The 25,091-nt window shown below is 44.7% G+C and overlaps 2 protein-coding genes across 2 annotated transcripts in view; one reads left to right on the top strand and one right to left on the bottom strand.

Annotated features, from left to right (window-relative positions):
- The window catches only part of LOC130293327 (olfactory receptor 5V1-like), an 85,766-nt gene that overhangs the window by 521 nt on the left and 60,154 nt on the right, over positions 1-25,091 (top strand). Inside the window, exons 2-3 of the mRNA XM_056541863.1 lie at positions 2,283-2,375; positions 23,114-23,255. Coding sequence (XP_056397838.1) covers positions 23,210-23,255 — 46 coding nt within the window. The 5' untranslated portion in view covers positions 2,283-2,375; positions 23,114-23,209. The remainder of the gene's footprint in view (positions 1-2,282; positions 2,376-23,113; positions 23,256-25,091) is intronic.
- Positions 108-24,387, bottom strand: LOC130293328 (membrane-spanning 4-domains subfamily A member 4D-like). The gene is made up of 7 exons (XM_056541864.1): positions 24,339-24,387; positions 20,729-20,896; positions 18,803-18,934; positions 16,074-16,130; positions 11,688-11,852; positions 2,297-2,416; positions 108-434 (listed from the first exon to the last, which is right to left on the bottom strand). Exons 2-7 carry the CDS (start codon positions 20,888-20,890, stop codon positions 345-347), a joined length of 726 nt encoding a protein of 241 aa, XP_056397839.1. The 5' UTR covers positions 20,891-20,896; positions 24,339-24,387; the 3' UTR covers positions 108-344.

Genomic DNA, 25,091 nt, shown 5'->3' with positions numbered 1-25,091 from the left:
CGCAGATTTGACTGTCTACAGTCATTTCTAAGAAATCTGTGGTGCAGTGAAAAGTTGCAAAAAAGTCGCAAGGAAGGAGGATGAGACTTTTCACCACAAAAAAATTAAAGTCTTAAGCTGTTGATCAATTTCCCCAATAGAGTATATATTTCTACTACAGTACAATATCTTATCTATTGAACACTACATATATTTATGATGTTTGTGCATTTCCAATAAAAGAGGAGTCCTGTAACATATACTGTATGTCAGTCAGATAATGACTATATTTCATACGTATACTGTATTCTTGCATCGGATGTCTGTGATGTGTAGTATAACCCATGGCCGCCTTCAAGTCCTGGTCAGGAGTCCAGCAGAGTTGTGGAGGTTAGAGACGCCTCTGTGGTTGTAACTGGTGCCTTCAAAGACATAGTTTGATAGATGATCACATTCTAGAATAAAAGCACGGACAGTATTTAATTCACAATATAGTAAACCTACAACTGTGATATCTGAGCGTTATAAGGTCATGAACATAAATCTTGTAACGTTCCATCCTGCTTGCGCTGATAAACACAGGGGAGAATAGCGCCATCTTGTGGACAAACAACAAAAGACAGAAACAGTGAAAACAAAACAGTGAAGCAAACATAGCAAACACATCGAAAGCTGGCCATGCGCATATAAAGGGGTACTCCACTGGCCCGCATTCAGAACTAAATGTTCAGAACACTTTTCGCGCTGCTGGGGATCGGCCACACCCCTTGTGATGTCACGGACACGCCCCCTCAATGTAAGTTAATGAGAGGGGGCGTGATGATGGACACACACCCTCCCATAAACTTGCATTGAGGGGGAGTGGTCGTGACATCACGAGGGGCATGGCCGTCCCGGCGGTGCGAAAAGAGCATTCCAAACATTTAGTTCCGAACGATGGCCAGTGGAGTACCCCAATTGGATAAGAGAAGGGTCCAGCATGTTGGATTTCAACAAGCCCAATCCTTTGGTTGATCCTCCCTCTCCCCTCAGAATACATGCCAAGTGGGAATGTGTAAGGGGGAATCAAGAGAGAGAGTTGTCAGTGGACAGCTAGAGAATATGTATAACTAGCTTTAGTCTTCTACTCATTACTCGTGGAGGGATCAGTGGCTTGTCTTGTTCGGTATTCAACTGGCTAATTTTCACTCTAAGGCCATGTTTACACGGCCTAAAATCTGCAGAACGTCCGCAAAGAAAACATGTGTAGACGTTCCGCATATTTGAATAATCTGTCGGGCACTAGGACCACTCGGAAATGCGCAGTCTCATAGACGGTTATGTATTTCCAAACAAGTCTATTCTTTTTGTGGACGCCAGAATCAGGATTTTCACGGCAGAAACATCTGCTGCGGAAATTCCACTGTGTTAACAGTGCATCAGAATCCCATTGAAATCAATGGGACTCTGCTGCAGCGGAATGTCTGTGCAAAATATTCCGGCGGAATCCCACATGGACATTTCACGTGTGAACATACACTAAGGCTAGGTGCACACTATTTCTGTCCAGAATTGCGCTTAGGAATTTCAGTCGGAAATTCCAGTGCAGCAGAATTACATTGCTGGCAATGGGATTCTACTACACAGTGCACAGTATGGAATTTCAGCAGTGAATATTCCGCCGCCAAAGGAATAAGCCTGCTCATTCTTTAGGCGGAATCTGCATTGAAGACATGGTAGACATGGCAATGTTACCGTGGTCCTCGGAACCTCCGGACGGAATTTTTCCATCTGAGGCTTCCTCAGTGTGCACCTAGCCTAAGGGTATGTTTACAAACCTGTCTGTATATGAACATACCTTAAAGGGATACTCCGGCGCTAAGACATCCTCCATAGGCTTGCATTGAGGGGGCGGTGCGTGCCGTCACATAGGGGCGGAGCCGTGACGTCACTATGCTCCGTCCCCGTGATCGCTAATACTCAGACCCGGAGCGAGCACGCTCCGGGGGCTGATTCTAACGAGGTGCGGCGTGGAAGATCACGGGGGTCCCCAGCGGCGGGACCCCCGCAATCAGGCATCTTATTGCCGGAGTACCCCTTTAAGGCTGGGTTCACACGCAGTATTTTGGTCAGTATTTTGAACCAAAACCAGCAGTGGGAGGAAAAATTGACTAGTTGCCCATAGCAACCAATCAGATTGCTTCTTTCATTTTTCAGAGACCTTTTCAAAAATGAAAGGAGCGATCTGATTGGTTGCTATGGGCAACTAGTCAACTTTTGCTCTGTACAGGTTTTGATAAATCTCCCCCCTTCTACATTTATAGATCTGGCAACTCACCATTTCATTGTAAGCTGATCGGCAAGCGGTTCTACACCCAAACACGGATGTGGATATGGTGATGCAAAGCATTAGTATGGTAAGTAGAAATAAAAACATCATGGTACCACCCAAGCTTGCCTAAAAAGAAAAGAAATGTGGTTAACCCCTTAAGGTTGTTCAGTTTTTGCACTTTAGATTTTCCTTCTCACCTTTAAAAAATCATACCGTATATGCTGGCGTATAAGACAACTGGGCGTATAAGACGACCCCCAACTTTTACAGTTAAAATATAGAGTTTGGGATATACTCGCCGTATAAGGCTACCCCTTCTACCGCGATGTACAGTACCTTAGGTAGACAGCATGTTCCCCCACATTAGGTTGCAGGTCCCCCGTATTAGATTGGCAGTTCCCCCACATTAGGTTGGCAGTTCCCCCACATTAGGTTGGCAGTTCCCCCACATTAGGTTGGCAGTTCCCTCACATTAGTAGGCAGTTTCCCCACATTAGGTTGTAGTTCCCCCAAATTAGGTCGGCAGTTCCCCCACAATAGTAGGCAGCTCCCCCACATTAAGTCAGCAGTTCCCCCACATTAGGTCAGCAGTTCCCCACATTAGGTCAGCAGTTCCCCCACAATAGTAGGCAGCTCCCCCACATTAGGTCAGCAGTTCCCCCACAATAGCAGGCAGCTCCCCCCATGTTAGGTCAGCAGTTCCCCCCACATTAGTAGGCAGCTCCCCCCATTAGGTCAGCAGTTCCCCCACAATAGTAGGCAGCTCCCCCACATTAGTTCAGCAGTTCCCCCACAATAGTAGGCAGCTCCCCCCACATTAGGTCAGCAGTTCCCCCCACATTAGGTCGGCAGTCCCCCCCCACATTAGGTCAGCATTTCCCCCACAATAGTAGGCAGCTCCCCCCATTAGGTCAGCAGTTCCCCCACATTAGGTCGATAGTTCCCCCACAATAGTAGGCAGCTTCCCTAACATTAGGTTGGGAGTTACCCCACATTAGGTCGGGAGTTACCCCACATTAATAGGCAGCTCCTATGTCTGTACTGCCCCCACAGTGTTCTGATTACCGCTCCTCCGGCCCGGGGTCATCTACTGCTATGGACCCTAGCAGCAGTCCCGTAGGAGTGGTGACCGGATCACTGAAAAAGATGACGCGCCGCCAGTCACTCACCAGGCCCCGGTCGGCATGCGTCCTCCTGCAATGGTCCTGCGGTCCTCCTGGTCCTCCTGCGTCTCTATGGTCGCAGGAGGACGTCACTGACGTCCCGTGCGTACAACCATAGAGGCAGAGAAGCGGAGGAGGACCGCAGGAGGACGCGCGCCGGTCGGGGAATGGTGAGTGACTGGCAGACATCCCTATGTCCCGAAAAGATCTTTCAGGACACAGGGATGTCGGGCATAGGAAAAGCTATGATTATCTGCTCCCGTGATACTAAAAACCAGGGGGCCTTCAGCTGTTGTGTAACTACAACTACCAGCATGCCCGGACCGGCAAAGGTTGTCCGGGCATGCTGGGAGTTGTAGTTTCACAACAGCTGGAGACACCCTGGTTTTTAGTATCAGTAATTAGTTTTTATCTGCTCTTGGCCGACCCCCGCACACGGGAGCCGGCCCGGGCAGAGAGTCATAAGTTTTCCTATCCCAGACCCCAATACCCGGCGTATAAGACGACCCCCGACTTTTCAGAAAAAAAGTCGGGGTTAAAAAGTCGTCTTATACACCGGAATATACGGTAATTCTTTCAATTTTGCACCTAAAAATCCATATGTGGCTTATTTTTTTGCGCCACCAATTCTACTTTGTAATGACATCAGTCATTTTACCCAAAAACCTACGGCGAAACGGGAAAAAAAATCATTGTGTGACAAAATTGAAGAAAAAACTTAATTTTGTAAATTTTGGGAGCTTCTGTTTCTACACAGTAAATTTTTCTGTAAAAATTACACCTAATCTTTATTCTGTAGGTCCATACAATTAAAATGATCCCCTACTTATATAGGTTTGATTTTGTTGTACTTCTGGAAAAAATCATAACTACATGCACGGAAATTTATACATTTAAAATTCCCTTACGTCCTAACCAGTAGCACAGATGGGGTATTCCACCCCCCGCGAACTGGTAGGACAGATGGGAGTTTTATTGAACCTAATTAAACAATCAGTAAAGACACACCCACAACACCCTTTATAAGTAAGAGGGTCATCCTCTGCTCCATTGTGTTTTTTTCTGTCCTCCCGGACAGTGGGACAGATGGTGACCCCCTTACTCCTGTTATATGAGTAGGAGGGGTGTTTTTTTTCTTACTTGCAAATTGGGCTTAGTTTGCGCCCATCTGCTTCTATTCCTCGTAGCCGCGACTCACAATCGCGGCCCCGGCCGGAAGTGCGTCAGCGGCGTCTGACGTCACTTCCTGTTTCTCTCTTCGCTCCCGGCTCGGTTTTTTGCGCCGTTTTTTGCTAATAATGCGGCGAAACCGAGCGAGGAGCCTCTTCCCATAACCCTCTAACTAATAGGGTTCCTTTTTTTCCTGTTTTTCTCCTGTTTTTTTAAGACAGGATTTCTTTATCTCTGTAACTCCGCCTTGTGGGCGGAGTCTTGTTTTGGCGCCAGCCAGGAGGATATTTAAACTCCCCCTAGGCTGTCATTCAGCCTCCTAGAGCGCAGAGCTGTTGGTACTTCCACAGTCCTGTCTTTTTGAGTCTAGTAGTGCATCCTTGCGGATACTACTGTTCCCTATCTCTATATCTTACCTGGTCTCTTACTGAGAACTTTGGGTATTCTAAATTATATTTTAGTTAGCCGCAATTTTTTTCTTGCCGCTACATTATCTAATCCTCCTCTCATATTTATCTAGATATGTCGACCGAGGGCTCAGGGGATCGTGAAGGCTTGGCAAAAAGATCCGCCAAGCGCAAGCACCTCTCTTGCCATGACTGCAATACTCCCCTTGAGGATAATTATGAATTTTCCAGGTGCCCTCCTTGTAGGGCTAAGTCTCTACCTGCCCACCAGACTGAACCTACAGTCCAAGATATGTATGTGTGGGTCTCCACTAACATGTCGGCTATGCAAGCCTCTATTGAGGAGCTGAAACACGTTGTCTCTCAGAAACGCGCCAGACCTTCTTCACCTCCCAGAATGGAGACGTCTGTGGATCAGGAGAGAGAAGATTCCAAGTCCTCCTCTTCGGATGAGGAGGTCACTGCATCCTATTTCTTTCCGCTGGAAAAGACCCAGCGTCTTCTGAGATCCATCCGGTCGGGGGACCAGGATGTTGATCCCGGGAAAGCCTCTACCTCCGCCTCTAAGGGACCTAGGGTCTTTAAAGCGGATGATACCCTTCTATCCGTGCTTAGAACGGAATGGAAAAAAACAGAAAAGGGTCCGGTCTTAACTAAAAGATTTAAGACCATGTTTCCTATACAGGAATCTCAACTTTCCTCCTGGGGCCCTGTCCCTAAGGTTGACATGGCAGTTGCCAAACTTTCCAAGAGGACAGTGGTCCCTGCTGAGGATGGGTCTGCCTTGCAGGATCCAATGGATCGGAAGGCTGACTGTGCCATGAGGCGCTCCTACTCCACTGCTTCTGCATCTGCATCAGTGGCGATAGCTTGCTCTGAGGTAGCAAACTTTTTGAAGACCCGCCTTTCTAACATCCAGTCGGATTTGGACCAGGGGGTTCCTAGAGATGAAATTCTATCATCCTTCAAGACGTCCAATCTGGCCGTTGATTTTTTGTGCGATGCTTCCACCCAGCATCTTAAATTGGCCTCCAAGTCTATGGCCCTGGCTTCCGCTGGACGACGTCCTCTGTGGTTAAAACCTTGGAAGGTTGACAACTCTTCCAAGAACACCTTATGTGCTGTGCCTTACGAACCCGGCATTCTTTTCGGAGCTGAGCTGGACCGCATTATGGAGGGACTTTCTGACAAGAAAGGCAAGTCCCTTCCTTATTCCTCCTTTCGTGGTCGAGGGCGGCGTTCTGGGGGCGGATCAGCCCCCCAGCCTAAGCCTCAGAGAGACTGGGGTAATCAACGCCGGGGCGGAAAACGCTCCCGTGGCCCCAAAGACAACAGAAAGCTCTGACTGCGGGCTTCTACGAAGCTCTGGGTTCCTTGCCGAGGTGACCTTTCCAGTTTCCCATCCTGCCCCCCAGATTCCAGTTGGTGGTCGTCTTCACCATTTTTTAAGCGCCTGGTCCCTCCACATTCAGGACCCTTGGGTCCTGAGATTAATCTCGGATGGTTATTCGATAGACCTCGAATCAATTCCCCCATCCAATTATGTGGAGACAAGAGTCCAATCAAACAGGGGGCGCTAGAAACCTACATTCTGGAATACATCCAGAAGAATGCCTTAGAGGAAGTTCCTCTTGCAGAGCGGGGGTCAGGAATTTATTCTCCAGCCTTCCTAGTTCCCAAGGTAACAGGAGACTGGCGGATGATTATAGATCTGAGATATCTCAATCAGTATGTAAAGCACAAACGCTTTCGTATGGAAACTATTCAATCTGTGGTCAACCTCATCTCGCCAGGGGATTACCTGGCTACTCTGGATCTAAAGGATGCTTACCTTCATCCGGTATCCAGAAAGTATCTAAGGATCGCAGTTCAGGTAGGGGGAGTTCTAAAACACCTCCAGTTTGTAGCCCTCCCGTTTGGAATTTCTTCGGCCCCACACACATTTACCAAAGTGATGGTAGCGGTAGTTGCTGCTCTAAGGCTCCAGGGGCTCAGCATCGTTCCCTACCTAGACGATTGGCTCCTCAGAGCTCCTTCTTCTGCGATCCTGTCCCAACATCTGCAACTAGCAGTATCCTTCCTTCACCAGTTAGGGTGGATAGTCAATTGGGCCAAATCGAATTTCCTCCCAACGACCTCAGTGAGGTTCCTCGGCTTCATAGTCGACTCAATCTCCATGACACTTTACCTCTCTCCCGAGAGGAAATCTCGGGTTCAGGAATCGGCCCTTTTTCTCTCTGTACCCCGGAGAGTTTCCATTCGCACTCTCATGCGGATGTTGGGACTTATGTCCGCTACCGTGGATGCGGTTCCTTGGGCTCTTTGGCATCTACGCCCTCTTAAATCAGAGGTGCTCGCCACTTTGAATCTCAGGCCCTCGGGCCTAAACAAGTGCCACTCCCTGTCTTATCGAGTTCGGTCCTCTCTCAGATGGTGGTCTCACCTCGAGGACGGCAAGTCAATAATGCAACCCCCTTGGATCATACTTACTACCGACGCGTCCCTTGTAGGTTGGGGAGCGCATCTCTTGGATCTGTTAGTGCGGGGATCTTGGTCTCCACAGGAGAGAGGGTTAACCTCCAATCTCCTCGAGATTCGAGCCATCAGATTAGCACTCCTCCACTTTGCTTCTCTTCTTCAAGGGAAAGCAGTAAAGATCCAATCCGACAGCATGACGGCTGTATTGTACATCAACAAGCAGGGAGGCACTCGATCACAAAGCCTCCTCAGAGAGGTGGGTCTAATCTTGGATTGGGCAGAGAGGAACCTAACCCACCTGTCGGCAGTTCACATTCGGGGATCTCTCAATGTGATCGCCGACCGCCTGAGCAGAGGACTTTCAACTGGAGAATGGTCTCTCCATCCAGAGATGTTCAAACAAATAACACTCAGGTGGGGTATGCCAGAAATAGATCTTATGGCAACAAGGTTCAACACCAAAGTGGTGAGATTTTGTTCCCTGTACAGGGAAGACAACCCAGTAGCAATCGATGCTCTCTCAATCCCATGGAGGTTCAGGCTGGCCTACATCTTCCCTCCAATTTCCTTGATCCCAAGGGTATTGATGAAAATCAGGCAGGACCAAGCCTCTGTCATAGCCATAATTCCATTTTGGCCCAAGAGAGCTTGGTTTACCCAACTCTTGCAAATGAGTCGGGGACAATTCTGGAGGCTTCCCCCAGAGCAAGCACTAGTGTCGGGGGACACTCACAGCTGCTCAAATCTTCAAATGTTCAACCTGACAGCCTGGAGGTTGACCAGTCCCTTCCACATCTAGAAGGGCTTTCTAGTGCGGTCTTGAATACCCTCTCGCATTCCAGAGCGGAGTCCACTAACAGAGCCTATAAAAGAATTTGGACAACTTTTCAGTCTTGGTGCTCCAAGAAACAACTACCTGGACAGAATCCAGCTGTTGCCACAATCCTCAACTTTCTCCAGGAGGGATTAGACAAGAATCTATCTCCTTCCACACTCAGAGTTCAGGTATCAGCCATCTCTGCCTTTCTCAATAAACCATTGTCTCAAGACCCGCTAGTCAAAATATTCTTGAGGGGATCCTCAAGGTTAAAACCTACAATTATACAACCTATCCCAGCATGGGACTTATCGATGGTGCTCAAGGGGTTAGCATCTCCCCCCTTTGAGCCCTTGGAGGAGGTGGACATGAAGTTTGTTACCATTAAAATAACTTTTTTACTGGCAATCACTTCAGCCAAAAGGATTGGGGAACTTCAAGCGCTCTCAGCACTTGAATCATATACTAAATTTTTGCCGGATCGAGTGTTACTCAGATTCATGCCATCCTTTATACCTAAAGTTCCATCATTCCAAAATATTAATCAAGTTATATCCCTGCCAGTATTTTATCCTCCTCCATCCTCCAATGAAGATAGTGCTCTTCATTGCCTAGATATCTCGAGATGTCTCCAGATCTATATAAGAAGATCTTTGGAGTTTCGGAAGGATGAAAATCTGCTAATTCTCTTTTCAGGACCCAAGAGAGGTCTTAAAGCTTCAAAGCCCTCCATCAGTAGATGGGTAAAAGATGCTATTCGTATTGCCATGGTATCCCAAGGTAAGGAGCCTCCTGAGTTTGTAAAAGCTCATTCCACCAGGTCTGTATCTACCTCCTTTGCGGAAAGGAGTCTTGTTCCCTTGGAACATATATGCAAAGCTGCTTCCTGGAGTTCACTCTCCACATTTATCACCCACTACAGACTTGACAGTAGATTGGCCGATTTCTCCTCATTTGGACGGACAGTATTATCTGCCGTCAGGCATGAGAGCCCTCCCTCATAGGGTTTCTGCTTGCCATTTCCCCATCTGTGCTACTGGTTAGGATGTAAGGGAATCGTTAATTTCTAACGATAATTTGTTTTCCCTTAGTCCTAACAGTAGCACAACTTTCCCTCCCTAGTTAAGTTATTTTCTTCTATTATTTGCCTTTAGTTCTTCTTGTTACTACACAATGGAGCAGAGGATGACCCTCTTACTTATACAGGGTGTTGTGGGTGTGTCTTTACTGATTGTTTAATTAGGTTCAATAAAACTTCCATCTGTCCTACCAGTTCGCGGGGGGTGGAATACCCCATCTGTGCTACTGTTAGGACTAAGGGAAAACAAATTATCGTTAGAAATTAACGATTGTCTCTGACCCCTATAACTTTTTTATTTTTCCACTTCCAGGGCTCATGTTATGAGCTGTGATCTGAAGTTTTTAGCGGTACCATTTTTGTATTGATCAGACTTTTTGGTCGCTTTTTATTCATTTTTTCATGATATAAAAAGTGACCAAATATACTCTATTTTGGTTTACGCCAATGACCGGGCTGTTTACTTAACAATATATTTTTACAATTTGGACATTTCCACACGTGGTGATACCACATATGTTTGTTTTTATTTTTATTTACACAGTTTTTTTTTTTAAATGGGAAAAGGGGGGGATTATTACTTTTATTAGGGAAAGGGTTAAATGATCGTTTTTTTGCAGTGTTATAACCCCCTCTAGTGGCTAAAACACACTAAATCTTTTACATCGATCTGTGTTATCTCATAGGATAACATTGATCGATGATTCTGCCGCTCGACTACTCATGCCTGGATCTCAGGCACTGAGCAGTCATTCGGCGATCGGCGACACAGGAGGCAGGTGAGGACCCTCCATGTGTCTGCCAGCTGTTCGGCACGCCGCGATTTCACCGCGGCGGTCCCGGACAGCCCACTGAGCTAACCGGCAGTACTTTACTTCCACTTTAGACGCAACAATCAACTTTGAACACCGAGTATAAAGGGTTAATAGCGCATGGCACCGCGCACTATTAGCCATGGGTCCCGACTGTTGTTAGAGGCCAGGCTTGCTATGACACTGTGGCCCTGCATTATAGAAAGGGAGCCGACTCAGGGCGTACAGGTACGCCCTGAGTCCTTAAGTGGTTAAATGAATGAATGAATGAATAAATAAATAAATAAATAAATACATAAATAAATACATTAATTAATTAATTATATACAGTGATCCCTCAACTTACAATGGCCTCAACGTACAATAGTTTTAACATACAATTGTCTTTTCTGGACCATTGTAACTTGAAACCAAACTCAACATACAATGGTACAGTCCAGATCTACGAAACGTGTCAATGGCTGGAAGAACTGACCAATCAGAATGGACATTTCACTGGTAAAACTCCTGTATTACTGAAGTGCATGGTAGCGCCCCCTACAGTACAGGGAGGTATTACATGTTCTGTACTCTTTACCTGTATTACTTAAGTGTATGCACTGACTGATATCTGGTAGCGCCCCCTACAGTACAGGGAGGTATTACTTGTTCAGTACTACTCTTTACTTGTATTACTGAAGTGCATGCACTGACTGGTGTCTGGTAGCACCCCCTACAGTACAGGGAGGTATTACATGTTCTGTACTCTTTATCTGTATTACTGAAGTGTATGCACGTACTGGTGTCTGGTAGCGCCCCCTACAGTACAGGGAGGTATTACATGTTCTGTACTCTTTACCTGTATTACTAAAGTGTATGCACTGACTGGTGTCTGGTAGTGCCCCCTACAGTACAGGGAGGTATTACATGTTCATTACTACTCTTTACCTGTATTACTGAAGTGCATGCACTGACTGGTGTCTGGTAGCGCCCCCTACAGTAAAGGGAGGTATTACATGTTCTGTACTCTTTACCTGTATTACTGAAGTATATGGTTGCCGGCTTGCTCAGGGGAGCTGATCAGGGTATCTTGACTAGCTTAGTGGACGGGGTAGGTTCCCTACCTGTAGTGATGTCCCCTCCATCTGCTTAGGGAGCAGAGATATGACGCGGGCTGTCAATCACGCCGAGGGGCCGTCACTATGGTCGGAGCAACGGGACCTGTTAAGTATAGCTCTCCGCCCAGGGGACTACTTACGGGATGGCCAGGTAAGACTTTATAACTTCATATACTCACCATCCCTGGGGGCAAAAACGTTTCTCCCAACGATGGTGAGGATAAAAATTTTACTATATATAACGCGTTGCCAAATGTTATTTATGGTAAAATATCAAGCCTTATAGATGGTAAAATCTAGTGCTTGGTTCCCTTTAAGGGGATAATGTAATATACTTTACAATACAGAATAAGAACACAAAATAAAAACATTTACCTGGTAGTTCAATGATCCTATGCATTCCGTACTTTGTTTATAATATGCACAATACAGATGGGAAGTTGGATAATAGACTGGTGTAGGAAAAACTGTTGCAATTATAATTATTGTAATGCAAGATGCAGCAATACTGATAATGTTCATCACCAAACTTGACCTCACCTGAAATAAAAATGGACAATCATTGTTAGAAATTGGAAATCTGCATAGTGGCAGCTTGGGTACAGTCAGTCGGAAGACCATCAGCCTGAGCCCAGGGGGCATTGCCAGTCTGGACATAATAGACCTAAACTAGTGTGAACCATAAATGAAGTCACCAAAGTCTACACAACCATCTGCACTACTTGGTCAAGCCACAGCTGAAGTGTGAGTAAACCAACTTGTGTGTTGTAGACTGTTCACTTACCTGTCAGGAGTCAAAAAATTCCTAATTTGATGGTGTCATATCCGGCTATTACCACTATAGTTTTCTTGCAAAAGAGTTCAGTAAAGAGTTGATGAGAACCTGTCATCAAACCATATTTTCTAAACTAACTCAGATTATATTCCCTAACTAATCCTAACACCTCTCCTGCCCTTAAAGGGGTACTCCGGTGACAACCTTTTTTCTTATAAATCAACTGGTGCCAGAAAGTTAAACAGATTTGTAAATTACTTCTATTAAAAAAATCTTAATCCTTCCTGTACTTATTAGCTGCTGAATACTACAGAGGAAATTCTTTTCTTTTTGGAATTCTCTCTGATGACATCACGAGCACAGTGCTCTTTGCTGACATCATTATAATAATAATAACTCTTTATTTATTGTTGTCCTTAGTGGGATATGAACCCAAGGCCCCAGCGCTGCAGGGCAGCAGCGCTAACCACTAAGCAACCATGCTGCCCTTAGCATACATCTGCTATGCATCTGCTATGCATGGTTGGTAAAATGGACAAAGATGTCAGCAGAGAGCACTGTGCTCGTGATGTCATCAGTGTTCCAAAAAAAAAAAAAAAGGAATTTCCTCTGTAGCATTCAGCAGCTAATAAGTACTGGACAGATTAAGATATTTTAATAGAAGTAATTTACAAATATGTTTAACTTTCTGGCACCAGTTGATTTAAAAGAAAAAAGGTTTTCACCGGAGTACCCCTTTAATTTCTTTTCCTTTTTAAGAGCTTTAAAAAGCTGTGTATTATACCCTTCCCCTTGCTCACATTGTGTGAGTTCCCGGCAGGAGAAAGTGGGCGTTCCTCAGCAGGGGCGACGTCACTAAAGCCTGCGAGAGCTGTGCCTCCCCATGCCCCGCACACACTTCCTGAGTTTGGTCTCCTGCCAGGCCGGGAGGAGACCAAACTAACTGTTTGACTTGCCCAGGGAACAGAACAGAGCCACCTAGTGGCCATTTTTCCAATCACATTAAAAACATATAAAGATTAAGAATTTTTAACAGCTAGTAAATAGCAAAGTGGCTTATAATTACATAAGGAACTTTATATTAAAAGTTTAGTTTGGTGAAAGGTACTCTTTAAACTAAAATATATAAAAATAGATCTTGACTAAGGGCGGCATCGCCTGAAACATGTTACTCTGTGTTCACCTTGTGTCTCCGGACTTTTAATGAATAAACGGGACTCTGCTTTTCAGATCATCCACGCCGGCTTTTCTATGGGTCCCTACTCACAATGTTTGGACAATGGGGGAGATTTATCAAAACCTGTGCAGAGGAAGAGTGGTGCAGTTGCCCATAGCAACCAATCAGATTGCTTCTTTCATTTTCCACAGGCCTCTAAAGAGGCCTGTGGAAAATGAAAGAAGCAATCTGATTGGTTGCTATGGGCAACTACACCACTCTTCCTCTGCACAGGTTTTGATAAATCTCCCCCAATATGAGTAAGTGTGCATAGGTCGGTTACCTAGATATAATGATTCTTAATACAATAAGGTGTGTGGTGTCTGTGCTATATAAGGTAAGGGGAATGCAAAACAGCCGAAATAATTCCGCAGGGTTCTTGCAGTAGGCCATGGAATACAATAAATCACATAAAAATCAGATATAAGTATGCGTATGTGCTTGTCCTCCGCCCACACGTCCTGTATTTTGTCTCGGCAAATAATAACTGCAGGGACAAAAATATACACATTTATATTTATACATGTATATTACTGATATACACATAATAGTTATCGTTACTGTCTACATTATAGAATGTTTTTTTTTTTTTTAAACTGAGAGATTCACTTAAAAAAAAATACCCTCATCCGTTTATTTGCTGACATTGCAGTTCCCTGAGAAGAGGAGTCCGACAAAACTTCCTACCGGTAGAAAAAAGGAATAAGACCCTCTCTCCAAGGGCCTCATAGCAGCCGCACGATCCGTCTCTATGGTATCAACACCTTTGCCCACAATGATCCATGTCGGCTTCTTTTCGAAAAGGGGCGAATGGGTTAAGACAAATTATTTTATGATGAGTACAGTCAAATTCATGTGCATGACTTCCCTGGAAGTGAGACTACTACAGTGATCCCTCAACTTACAATGGCCTCAACATACAATAGTTTCAACATGCAATGGTCTTTTCTGGACCATTGTAACTTGAAACCAGACACAACATACAATGTAGCACCCCCTACAGTACAGGGAGGTATTACATGTTCTGTACTACTCTTTACCTGTATTACTGAAGTGTATGCACTGACTGGTGTCTGGTACCGCCCCCTACAGTATAAGGAGCTATTACATGTTCTGTACTACTCTTTACCTGTATTACTGAAGTGCATGCACTGACTGGTGTCTGGTAGCGCCCCCTACAGTACAGGGAGGTATTACATGTTCTGTTCTACTCTTTACCTGTATTACTGAAGTGTATGCACTGACTGGTGTCTGGTAGCGCCCCCTACAGTACAGGGAGGTATTACATGTTCTGTACTCTTTGCCTGTATTACTGAAGTGTATGCACTGACTGGTGTCTGGTAGCACCCCCTACAGTACAGGGAGGTATTACATGTTCTGTACTACTCTTTACCTGTATTACTGAAGTGTATGCACTGACTGGTGTCTGGTAGCACCCCCTACAGTACAGGGAGGTATTACATCTTTTGTACTACTCTTTACCTGTATTACTGAAGTGTATGCACTGACTGGTGTCTGGTAGCACCCCCTACAGTACAGGGAGGTATTACATCTTCTGTACTACTCTTTACCTGTATTACTGAAGTGTATGCACTGACTGGTGTCTGGTAGCACCCCCTACAGTACAGGGAGGTATTACATCCCAAAATTTCATGAAAATTTTGAAAATTTTGCATTTTTCTAACTTTGAAGCTCTCTGCTTGTAAGGAAAATGGATATTCCAAATAAATTTTTCTTCACAAACACAATATGTCCACTTTATATTGGCATCATAAAATGGACATATTTTAGCTTTTTGAAAAAATTAGAGGGCTTCAAAGTAGAGCAGCAATTTTCAAAAATGTCATGAAAATTGCTAAATCTGAAGGGACAGATGTTACAGAACTACAACTCCCAGCATGCCTGGGCAGTCGAGGCATGCTGAGAGTTGTAGTTTGGCAACATCTGGAGGGCTACTGTTTGGGCACCACTGTAACAGTGGTCTCCAAACTGTGACCCTCCAGATGTTGCAAAACTACAACTCCCAGCATGCCCAGACAGCCTTTGGCTCTCTGGGCATGCTGGGAGTTGCAGTTTGGCCCCCCTAGTGGTTGCCACAGTAAAGATCGATTTACTTTCACTTTCAATTCCCCCCCCCTCCCCCACTGTCGATTCCCTACCTGATCAGGATCCTGCAGGCTCCAGCGAAGATCCCAGGTCCCCAGGCATCTTCTCCTGCAGGTACGGCCTCCATCTTCTTCCCAGAGCCCCTCGACATCCAGGGGCGGGCAGAACGGGTGCGTTCTGACTAATGCCAGAGGATAGGAGTAGATCGCAGCTTTGCGATCTCACTCCAATCCTTTAGGCTGATCGGGGCTGATTGCTGACAACTCCGATCAGCCCTATTTTCCGGGTGATCGGGCCACCAGAGACCCGATCAGCCCGGAATTGGAGTAAATCGCATGTCTGAATTGACATGCGATTTTCTCCGATCGCCGACATGGGGGGTCTCAGGACCCCCCTGGGCGATGTGCCAGGGTGCCTGCTGAATGATTTCAGCAGGCATCCGGCTCCGGTCCCCAACCGGCTAGCGGTGGGGACCGGATTTCCCACGGGCATATGGATACGCCCTCGGTCCTTAAGGACTCGGAATGCAGGGCGTATCCATACGCCCTGCGTCCTGAAGAGGTTAATATTGTAACTTGAGGGACCACTGTAGTTGCAAGTTGTTAGGGTTTACAAAAAATTTCAAAGCTTTTTTCTTTTTCATACGTTTTTGAATTGTTCTTACCTTCCCCACTGTGGGTTTGATGGCGGCAGACAGTAAAAGTGATCCAGAAACAACAAACTAGAATATGAAGAAAATCAGATATTAACAGATTAATGTTATATATAAGCATTAAAGGGGTACTCCGGTGAAAACCTTTTTTTTTTTTTATCAACTGGTGCCAGAAAGTTAAACAGATTTGTAAATTACTTCTATTAAAAAATCTTAATCCTTCCTGTACTTATTAGCTGCTGAATACTACAGCGGAAATTCTTTACTTTTTGAAACACAGAGCTCTCCGCTGACATCATGAGCACAGTGCTCTCTGCTGACATCTCTGTCCATTTTAGGAACTGTCCAGAGCAGCATATGTTTGCTATGGGGATTTCCTTTTACTCTGGACAGTTCCTAAAATGGACAGAGATGTCAGCAGAGAGCACTGTGGTCATGATGTCAGCAGAGAGCTCTGTGTTTCAAACGGAAAATAATTTCCACTGTAGTATTCAGCAGCTAATAAGTACAGGAAGGATTAAGATTTTTTAATAGGAGTAATTTACAAATCTGTTTAACTTTCTGGCACCAGTTGATTAAAAAAAAAAAAAAGTTTTGCACCGGAGTACCCCTTTAATGGTATGATCTCTGAAAACTATACATTCATTTCCATATAGCTGGTTGTCATACTGAACTTATGTGATAGACTGGGGAGGAAAGGCCAGGAGGACAGCATTTTGTGTGATACCATTGGCATAGAGATCGCCGCCCGGTGCTGCGCCATTTTATGCTAGGGACGTTAGGGACCAACTCTAAATAGGTGGCCTTGACGTGGCGAGTGGGCTTGTACTTTTTGATCAAAAATTTATATACTAACAACCTGTTAGTTTTTGATATTATGCTGAGAAGCAATCAGATCATTATACAAGATTGTAGATGTGCACCATGTCTGTTTTTCTACCCGAATTCACATTGGCATAGAGATGATGCCACCCAAGCATGGGTCCCCATAGCGATTCATCTCTCACCTTAGGTGTCATCAATGTGTCACCTATGTGATTGGGTTAGCGTAGTCGGAGCTAGTTAGAATGATCTGCTCAGCCTGGAGTCATCAAACAGGGTGGCCCAGATTTATCAAAGAATGTCTATGGTAGAACTATTTTCCCATGTTTATTTGGGGGGTGGGTTTGACTAGCGTGCATCTTATTTATCAAGAAAGTGCAGCAGGATGATGAATTTTGCGCAGCTCTGCTGTGGTGGGAAAAGCTCTACCACATACACTTTTTTATACTAGACGCTTGTGAGGGAGGGAAGTAGACACTTTCTCGGGTCCTGAATTTGGCAGGTTTGGTATTTTTACTTACTTTCACAGAGCTGCCGGGACATTTTTACTTGCATTTTAGACGCTACAATCAAATTTGATTGCGGTGTCTAAGGGGTTAAATCCGGGCATCACCGTGATCGATCATATCTGGCATTAGAGATGGGTCCTGGTGGCAGATAGTCACCAGGACCACCCAGCTATGACCTGCGCTCAGCTCCTGAGCGCGTGTCATAGAAAGGAATGGGACGCTGTCGTCCACATGAGGTTAAAGGTTGAATTGTGGAAGGTGGAAGTGATTCTCACGCCTACTGGTAGGTGGTGTTTTGCTACCTGCAGTTGCATAAAATATGCAGTAAAGTTTATTCCGGTATTCATCAATATCTGCTGTGGACATTCCCTTATTCATCCCTACCGTTTGTGGGACGGTTGGCGGTAGGACCATTACCCTAAGGAAACCGCATCCTGGCATCACGACAATAAAGGGTTAATACCAACATACCCTACACGATTACCTTAACCACCCAGTTACCACAAAATGTTAACAAGAAATTATCTTTATCCTAAAAAAAAGGCTACATTTACACAACGTTTGCAGCCTACGGTTGTCAGGTCCGGCTGGGAAATTTCAAAACGAGGCGCCCCCGTCTCCCCGTCGGACCCGCACAGCTTCTCATTCACTTTAATGAGCCGACTGGAGTCAGATAATGACTCCGGACGGCTCATTTTTGCCCAGTATCCGGCTTTGTGACCGGACCTGAAACCGTGGTATACTACGGTGTTAGGTCCGGTCACAAAAACCGATATGGGGTAAAGATGAACCGCCCAGAGTCACTGTCTGACTCCAGTTGGCTCATTAAAGTGAATGGGTTTCGGCACCGGTCCGGCTGGGATATGGGAGCGCCCGGTTTTTAAATTTCCCAGCCAGATCCGGCAGCTGTAGGGTAAATGTAGCCTAATACAGCCAGTGCCCCCAAAAAGCAAGCACCCATAGGGCTATGTAAAAAAATTAAAATACATTTTTTTTTATGGGTTTCAGAATTGATTGTTAAACAGAATTGTGGTGACAAAATTGTTTTATTTTTCCATAAAACATGTTTCAATACAAACATTTAGCAATACAAGTACTAAAATGTATTCAATGGGGGAGATTTATCAAAACCTGTCCAGAGGAAAAGTTGCCCAGTTGCCCATAGCAACCAATCAGATCGCTTCTTTCATTTTTAACAAGGCCTCTGCAAAATGAAAGCAGCGATCTGATTGGTTGCTATGGGCAACTGGGCAACTTTTCCTCTGGACAGGTTTTGATAAATCTCCCCCATTATGTTTGTAATTCTATGAACATATAAAATAAAGGAAACATTATTTATTCCACATGGTTTTTGGGTATTTTATGTAGTAATAGAAAGGTAGCAACAGGCTTAATTTTGAGTTGTCTTACCAATGCACCAGACCACAGGAGCACTCCGGTGTACATAACGCCTTCCATGAAATAACATGCTTCTATCTCACATATAATGGTAAAGGTGGCACCAAATGTGATAAAAATGATTCCTACAAATATTTGAACAGTCTGTAAGAAAGGGGGAAAAGATGTTATTCATCCCTAATATAACACGTTACAATAAGTAATATGTCAGAAAAAAACATTCTGTGGTGGCGCTTCCAACTCAGTAACTGCAGCAGCAACTACAGTGCTCATCATCCAAGGGGGGCATGGATCTGCAGAATCAATGCAAAATCTGAAATACTTAAAGGGGTACTCCACTGTAAACATCTTATCCCCTATCCAAAGGATAGGGGATAAGATGTTAGATCGCTGGGGTGCCGCGATCTCCGCTGCGGCACCCCTGTCATTCAGTGCATGAAGCTCCGAGCCGGATGATTGGCGATGCCGGCCACCACGCCCCCTCCATTCACCTCTATGGGAGGAGGCATGACGGCTATGTACTAGCCGTCACACCCCCTCCCGTAGACATGAATGGAGGGGGACGTGGCGTGACATCACAAACGCAGAAGCTACAAGCTTCCGTGTTCCGGATGCCGCCACTGCTGGCCCGGAAATCGCGGGGGTCCTGCCGCGTGGGATCTAACATCTTATCCCCTGTGGTGACGGGGTGTGTGGTGCAGGGTGTGTAAATGGGATATGCAGGACTCTCCTAGCAGTCCTGTCAGCATTACTGGCCTTTTAAAGGGGTACTCCCCTGGAAAACATAATTTTTTTTTTATAGAAGTAATTTACAAATCTGTCTAACTTTCTGGCACCAGTTGATTTAAAAAAAAAAAAAAAAAAAAAGTTTTCCAGGGGAGTACCCCTTTAACTCACAGGTCCGGCTGCAGTGTCCTGGTACTATGAGGCTATGTTCACACGCCGGAATGTCCGTACGGAGAATCTCCGTGCTGACATCCTGGACACTGCAGGGCACCGGCATAATATGTGTTCATTCTTTGTGAGGACAGGGAAAATGGAATTTCCGTGGCGGAAACATCTGGCACGGAAATTCCACCGTGTGCACAACACAGCAGAATCCTGTTGAATTCAATGGGACTCCGCTGCAGCAGAATTTCTGTGTCAAATTACGATTCGTGTGAACATGGTCTAAGGGTATGTTCGTAGGTTTTCAGCAGCAGAAATTCCGTTTGTGGATTTTTGCAGTGGAATATCTGCAAGCGGAACCCCCACCCAGCAGATTATGTACTTGTATAAACTTATATAGGAGTACCCTGAGTTCACCATATATAACTTGCCATTTTCTGTGTCACATTGTTACCTCTCCATACACTGTAGTATTAGGACAGTATAAGGGTTAAAGGGGTATTCCAGTGGAAAACATTTTTTAAATCAACTGGTGCAAGAAATGTAAACAGATTTATAAATTACTTCTATTTAAAAATCTTAATCCTTCTAGTACTTATCAGCTGCTGTATGCTCCACAGGAAGTTCTTTTCTTTTTCATTTTCTTTTCTGTCTGACCACAGTGCTCTCTGCTGACACTACTGTCCATGTCAGGAACTGTCCAGAGCAGCATATGTTTGCTATGGGGATTTGCTCCTGCTCTGGGCAGTTCATTACATGGACAGAGGTGTCAGCATGGAGCACTGTGGTCAGACAGAAAAGAAATTAAAAAAGAAAAGAACTTCCTCTGCAGTATACAGCAGCTGATGTACTGGAAGGATTAAGATTTAATAGAAATAATTTTCAAATGTGTTTCTGGCACCAGTTGATTTAGAAAAAATAGTTTTCCATCGAAGTACCCCTTTAATCATCCGTTCTTTATAGTCACCACTTGTGGATTGCCAATGTTGAGAATATATGGAACTCTGATCCCATGATCCACCCTCAGACTAGTTTCTCTGTAAAACTTACTCCAAGAACTTCAGGTTCTCCGCGGTAAAATGTGTCCAATGGTTTCGGCATTCTGGCTGGGGCTTGAGAGGACTGCCCTTCTTCCGGTAAATTCTCCGAATTTTGAGGCCTTGTTTGTGAGATGATAACAAAGCCTCCTTCATCTGTGACCAGTGTTGACATGGCTCTGCAATGGCGAATGACAGCTTAGACAGGAAGACACAGTCTACTCATCTCCATTGTCTGATAACTCCCCCCTGCTTAAAGGGGTTGCCCAGCAATAGAAAAAAAAAGAGCTAATGTCTACGAAAAACTATGCCTCCCCTGTCCTCAGGTTGTGTGTGGCATTACAACTTGGCTCAAGTCGCTTTAACCACTTAAGGACTCAGGGTTTTTCCGTTTTTTCACTTTCGTTTTTTCCTCCTTACCTTTTAAAAATCATAACCCTTTCAATTTTCCACCTAAAAATCCATATTATGGCTTATTTTTTGCATCGCCCATTCTACTTTGCAGTGACATTAGTCATTTTACCCAAAAATGCACGGCGAAACGGAAAAAAAAATCATTGTGTGACAAAATCGAAGAAAAAATGCCATTTTGTAACTTTTGGGGGCTTCCGTTTCTACGCAGTGCATATTTCGGTAAAAATTATACCTTATCATTATTCTGTAGGTCCATACGGTTAAAATGATCCCCTACTTATATAGGTTTGATTTTGTCGCACTTCTGGAAAAAAATCATAACTATATGCAGGAAAATTTATACGTTTAAAAATGTCATTTTCTGACCCCTATAACTTTTTTATTTTTCCACGAACAGGGCGGTATGAGGACTCATTTTTTGCGCCGTGATCTGAAGTTTTTATTGGTAGGATTTTTGTTTTGATCGGACTTTTTGATCACTTTTTATTAATTTTTTAATGGTATAAAAAGTGACCAAAAATGCGCTTTTTTTGACTTTGGAATTTTTTTGCGCGTACGCCATTGACCGTACGGTTTAATTAATGATATATTTTTATAGTTCGGACATTTATGCACGCGGCGATACCACATATGTTTATTTTTATTTTTTTTTACACTGTTTTATTTTTTTTATGGGAAAAGGGGGGTGATTCAAACTTTTATTAGGGAAGGGGTTAAATGACCTTTATTAACACTTTTTTTTTTACATTTTTTTTGCAGTGTTATAGGTCCCATAGGGACCTATAACACTGCACACACTGATCTTTTACACAGATCACAGGCGTGTATTAACACGCCTGTGATCAGTGTTATCGGCGCTTGACTGCTCCTGCCTGGATCTCAGGCACGGAGCAGTCATTCGCCGATCGGACACCGAGGAGGCAGGTAAGGGCCCTCCCGGTGTCCTGCAAGCTGTTCGGGACGCCGCGATTTCACCGCGGCGGTCCCGAACAGCCCGACTGAGCAGCCGAGTCACTTTCACTTTCGCTTTAGAAGCGGCAGTCAGCTTTGACCGCCGCTTCTAAAGGGTTAATACCGCGCATCACCGCGATCGGCGCTGTGTGGTATTAGCCGCGGGTCCCGGCCGTTGATGAGCGCCGGGACCGACGCGATATGATGCGGGATCGCGGCGCGATCCCGCTTCATATCGCGGGAGCCGGCGCAGGACGTAAATATACGTCCTGCGTCGTTAAGGTGTTAAAGGGGTTATCCAGAAAAAAACTTTTTTTTATATATATCAACTGGTTCCATGTTTTTTTGCCCATTGTTCCTCCTGAGGACGGTGCAGTAGCGCCGAAACTAGTAGAGGGGGGCAAATGATAGTGTTTTAAATCTGTCTCGGCCCACTCAGATAAAGGGAAACTGCAGTTCCCTATACAATTATACTAGTGAATTTATTCACATTTATCAGAACACAGTGGACCCTGACATGGGATTTTAACGTTTTGGTCACAAATATTTTATCAGAGCACCATTAAAAGTTACGTTTTAGGGAAGTCTCCCTGTAATAGGGATCTTGTGCCCTGGGCTTTCTTTGCCCCAGGCTTTAGTAATTTTTCGTAGAAAGTGATCCCTGACTTCCTTTAGGGACTAGTTGTGTAAACCTATCCATAGCAGATAAACTAGAACAACCACACTCTGATCGGAACCCCTGTTTTATTGCATGCATGGAGACTCACATACAGAATCAGATGTCACAATGTTCCTATTCTCACAGCAGGCTCCCCATGTTAGCCCCTGTTAACTAACTAAAGCCACATGGTGTCCAGGGGATACTTCCCTACTGCTATGTTGGTAAATAGTGTTGCTCACGAATATTTGAAATTCAAATTTTAATCACGAATATTGCATATTTGCAAATTCCCGAATATTGCGAATATAGCACTATATATTCGCAATGACAAATATTTGCTTTTTTTCTTTTCGTTTTTTTCTTTGTTCACAGTACACATCACAGTAATGTCTGGTGGTACGCCCCCCGCACCTAAGAGCTTTGGCTCTCGCTCCCCGCACCTCCAGCTATTGACTTGCCGTCTGCTGTATGGACACTTGGAATAAAGCATCATTTGGCAAATACTTCTCAGTGGGTGAGTGCAGTTTTTTTTTCAAGTCTTCTGCTTTTCATGTTTTACACATCATAGTGATCACTGCATCCCTCTCTGCTATTCGCATATGCGCATATTTGCAAATATTGAGCCCTCCCTTCTTTAATGGTATAGGGAACTAATGGACTAGTGCAGTGGTCTCCATCCAACCTGCGGACCTCCAGATGTTGCAAAACTACAACTCCAGCATGCACGGACAGCCAACGGCTGTCCGGGCATGCTGGGAGTTGTAGTTTTGCAACATCTGGAGGTCCGCAGGTTGGAGACCACTGCACTAGCCCATTAGTTCCCTATACCATTAAGGAAATAACAAGAAAAAAATGGAGGACAGCGCCTCGTGTAATCCTGATGGGTCACGTATTATATGAAGCACAGCAGATAATGTGCTCACCTTACGTGAACCTTTGGTTCATGCATATGTCCCCTCCGTGGTGGGGTACTGGTGGATGGTCCGGAGCTGCAGCCTGCAGGTCGTGGCCGGGATCCTCCTGGGAGTCGGCAAGTACATAAAGCAGGATAAGAGAAGAAAAAAGGACCTCTGTTCCAGCGCTGCTCGGAACGTCAGAAAACAATGAAGATGCCGATTGTATAGTCCAACGATATTTTAATCAGACACATACATTTGTTCTATACCATTAAAGAAGGGAGGGCTCAATATCCGCGAATATGCACATATATTTTCCCATATGCGCATATATTTTCGCATATGTGCAAAAAAAACCCGAATATAACAAATATGCGAATTTCGCAAATATATGACGAATATTCGTCCATATATTTGCGAAATATCGCGAATTTGAATATGGCCTATGCCGCTCATCACTATTGGTAAACTGAACAGTTACTACAGTGAATACATTAACATGTATACAGCACAAAATACCCAGCTATACAACGTCACGGCACTACAAGGCAGACTTAACATGAACACAGTGACAGCGTCAACACTGATATATAACTGTCTGCAAGGAGGACCCCTGTCAGTCCCAGTAGGTTCTTACATAGTCCAATAGTCCCCCCCTCCTTTCTTTACAAAGTGATATATAGTTTGGGATCTGACAAACCTTTTTTCTGTAACTTCTTCTGCGTTTGTTCAGTGGAGATCTGAGAGCTGTTTACCAGGCTTGGAAATCATGTGACTTTTTTTTTAATGGGAGGAGCTTTCTAGGCAATCGGCCAGCTGAGAAAAACAAATTTTTCCACATTTGGGAAACTGAAAAAATGTGTATGGAATCTCATGAACTCTCTGAAGGATGAAGCAGCTTCGGGTTGTTTACAAATAGAGATCAATTACTGTACAATTAAAATTATTCAACTTTTGAGTAGATTTAGCACTGATGGATTAACATAATAAGATGGAAGTTTACTATTAGTGAATCTGTGCATACTGTAGGACAGATTCTACTTGTATCTGAGAGGTGGATACAATGGTATCTAGTGGAGGCAATGCTTTGATGGTGTGGTAGGCGGCGGTGATGATGGTACGGTGATGGAAACATAGCTGGCAAAGGTCAAGTTTGGGACGCTAGAAGTAAGGTTGTGATTGTGGTGAATGATGGATGATGAGGGTTGTAGTGTCATGTAGCAGAAGTGATGCAACCCTTAAAGGAGAACTCCAGAATATAAAAACTTGTCCCCCATACTGCCGCCAGTAAAAAAAATAAAGATGAACATACCTTCCTCCGCTCCCCCGGGGCATCCGGTAGCCGGCTCCGGTCGCCGCCGCGATCCTCTTCCTGGTTGCAGATGAGTCATACTGCGCTCAGCCAATCACCAGCCGCAGTGAAGTCCCGACTCGGCCGGTGATAGGCTGAGTGG

The sequence above is a fragment of the Hyla sarda genome, chromosome 10 (assembly GCF_029499605.1).
Source record: "Hyla sarda isolate aHylSar1 chromosome 10, aHylSar1.hap1, whole genome shotgun sequence".
NCBI lineage: Eukaryota > Metazoa > Chordata > Amphibia > Anura > Hylidae > Hyla > Hyla sarda.
This window is presented reverse-complemented; position numbering and strand designations above follow the sequence as displayed.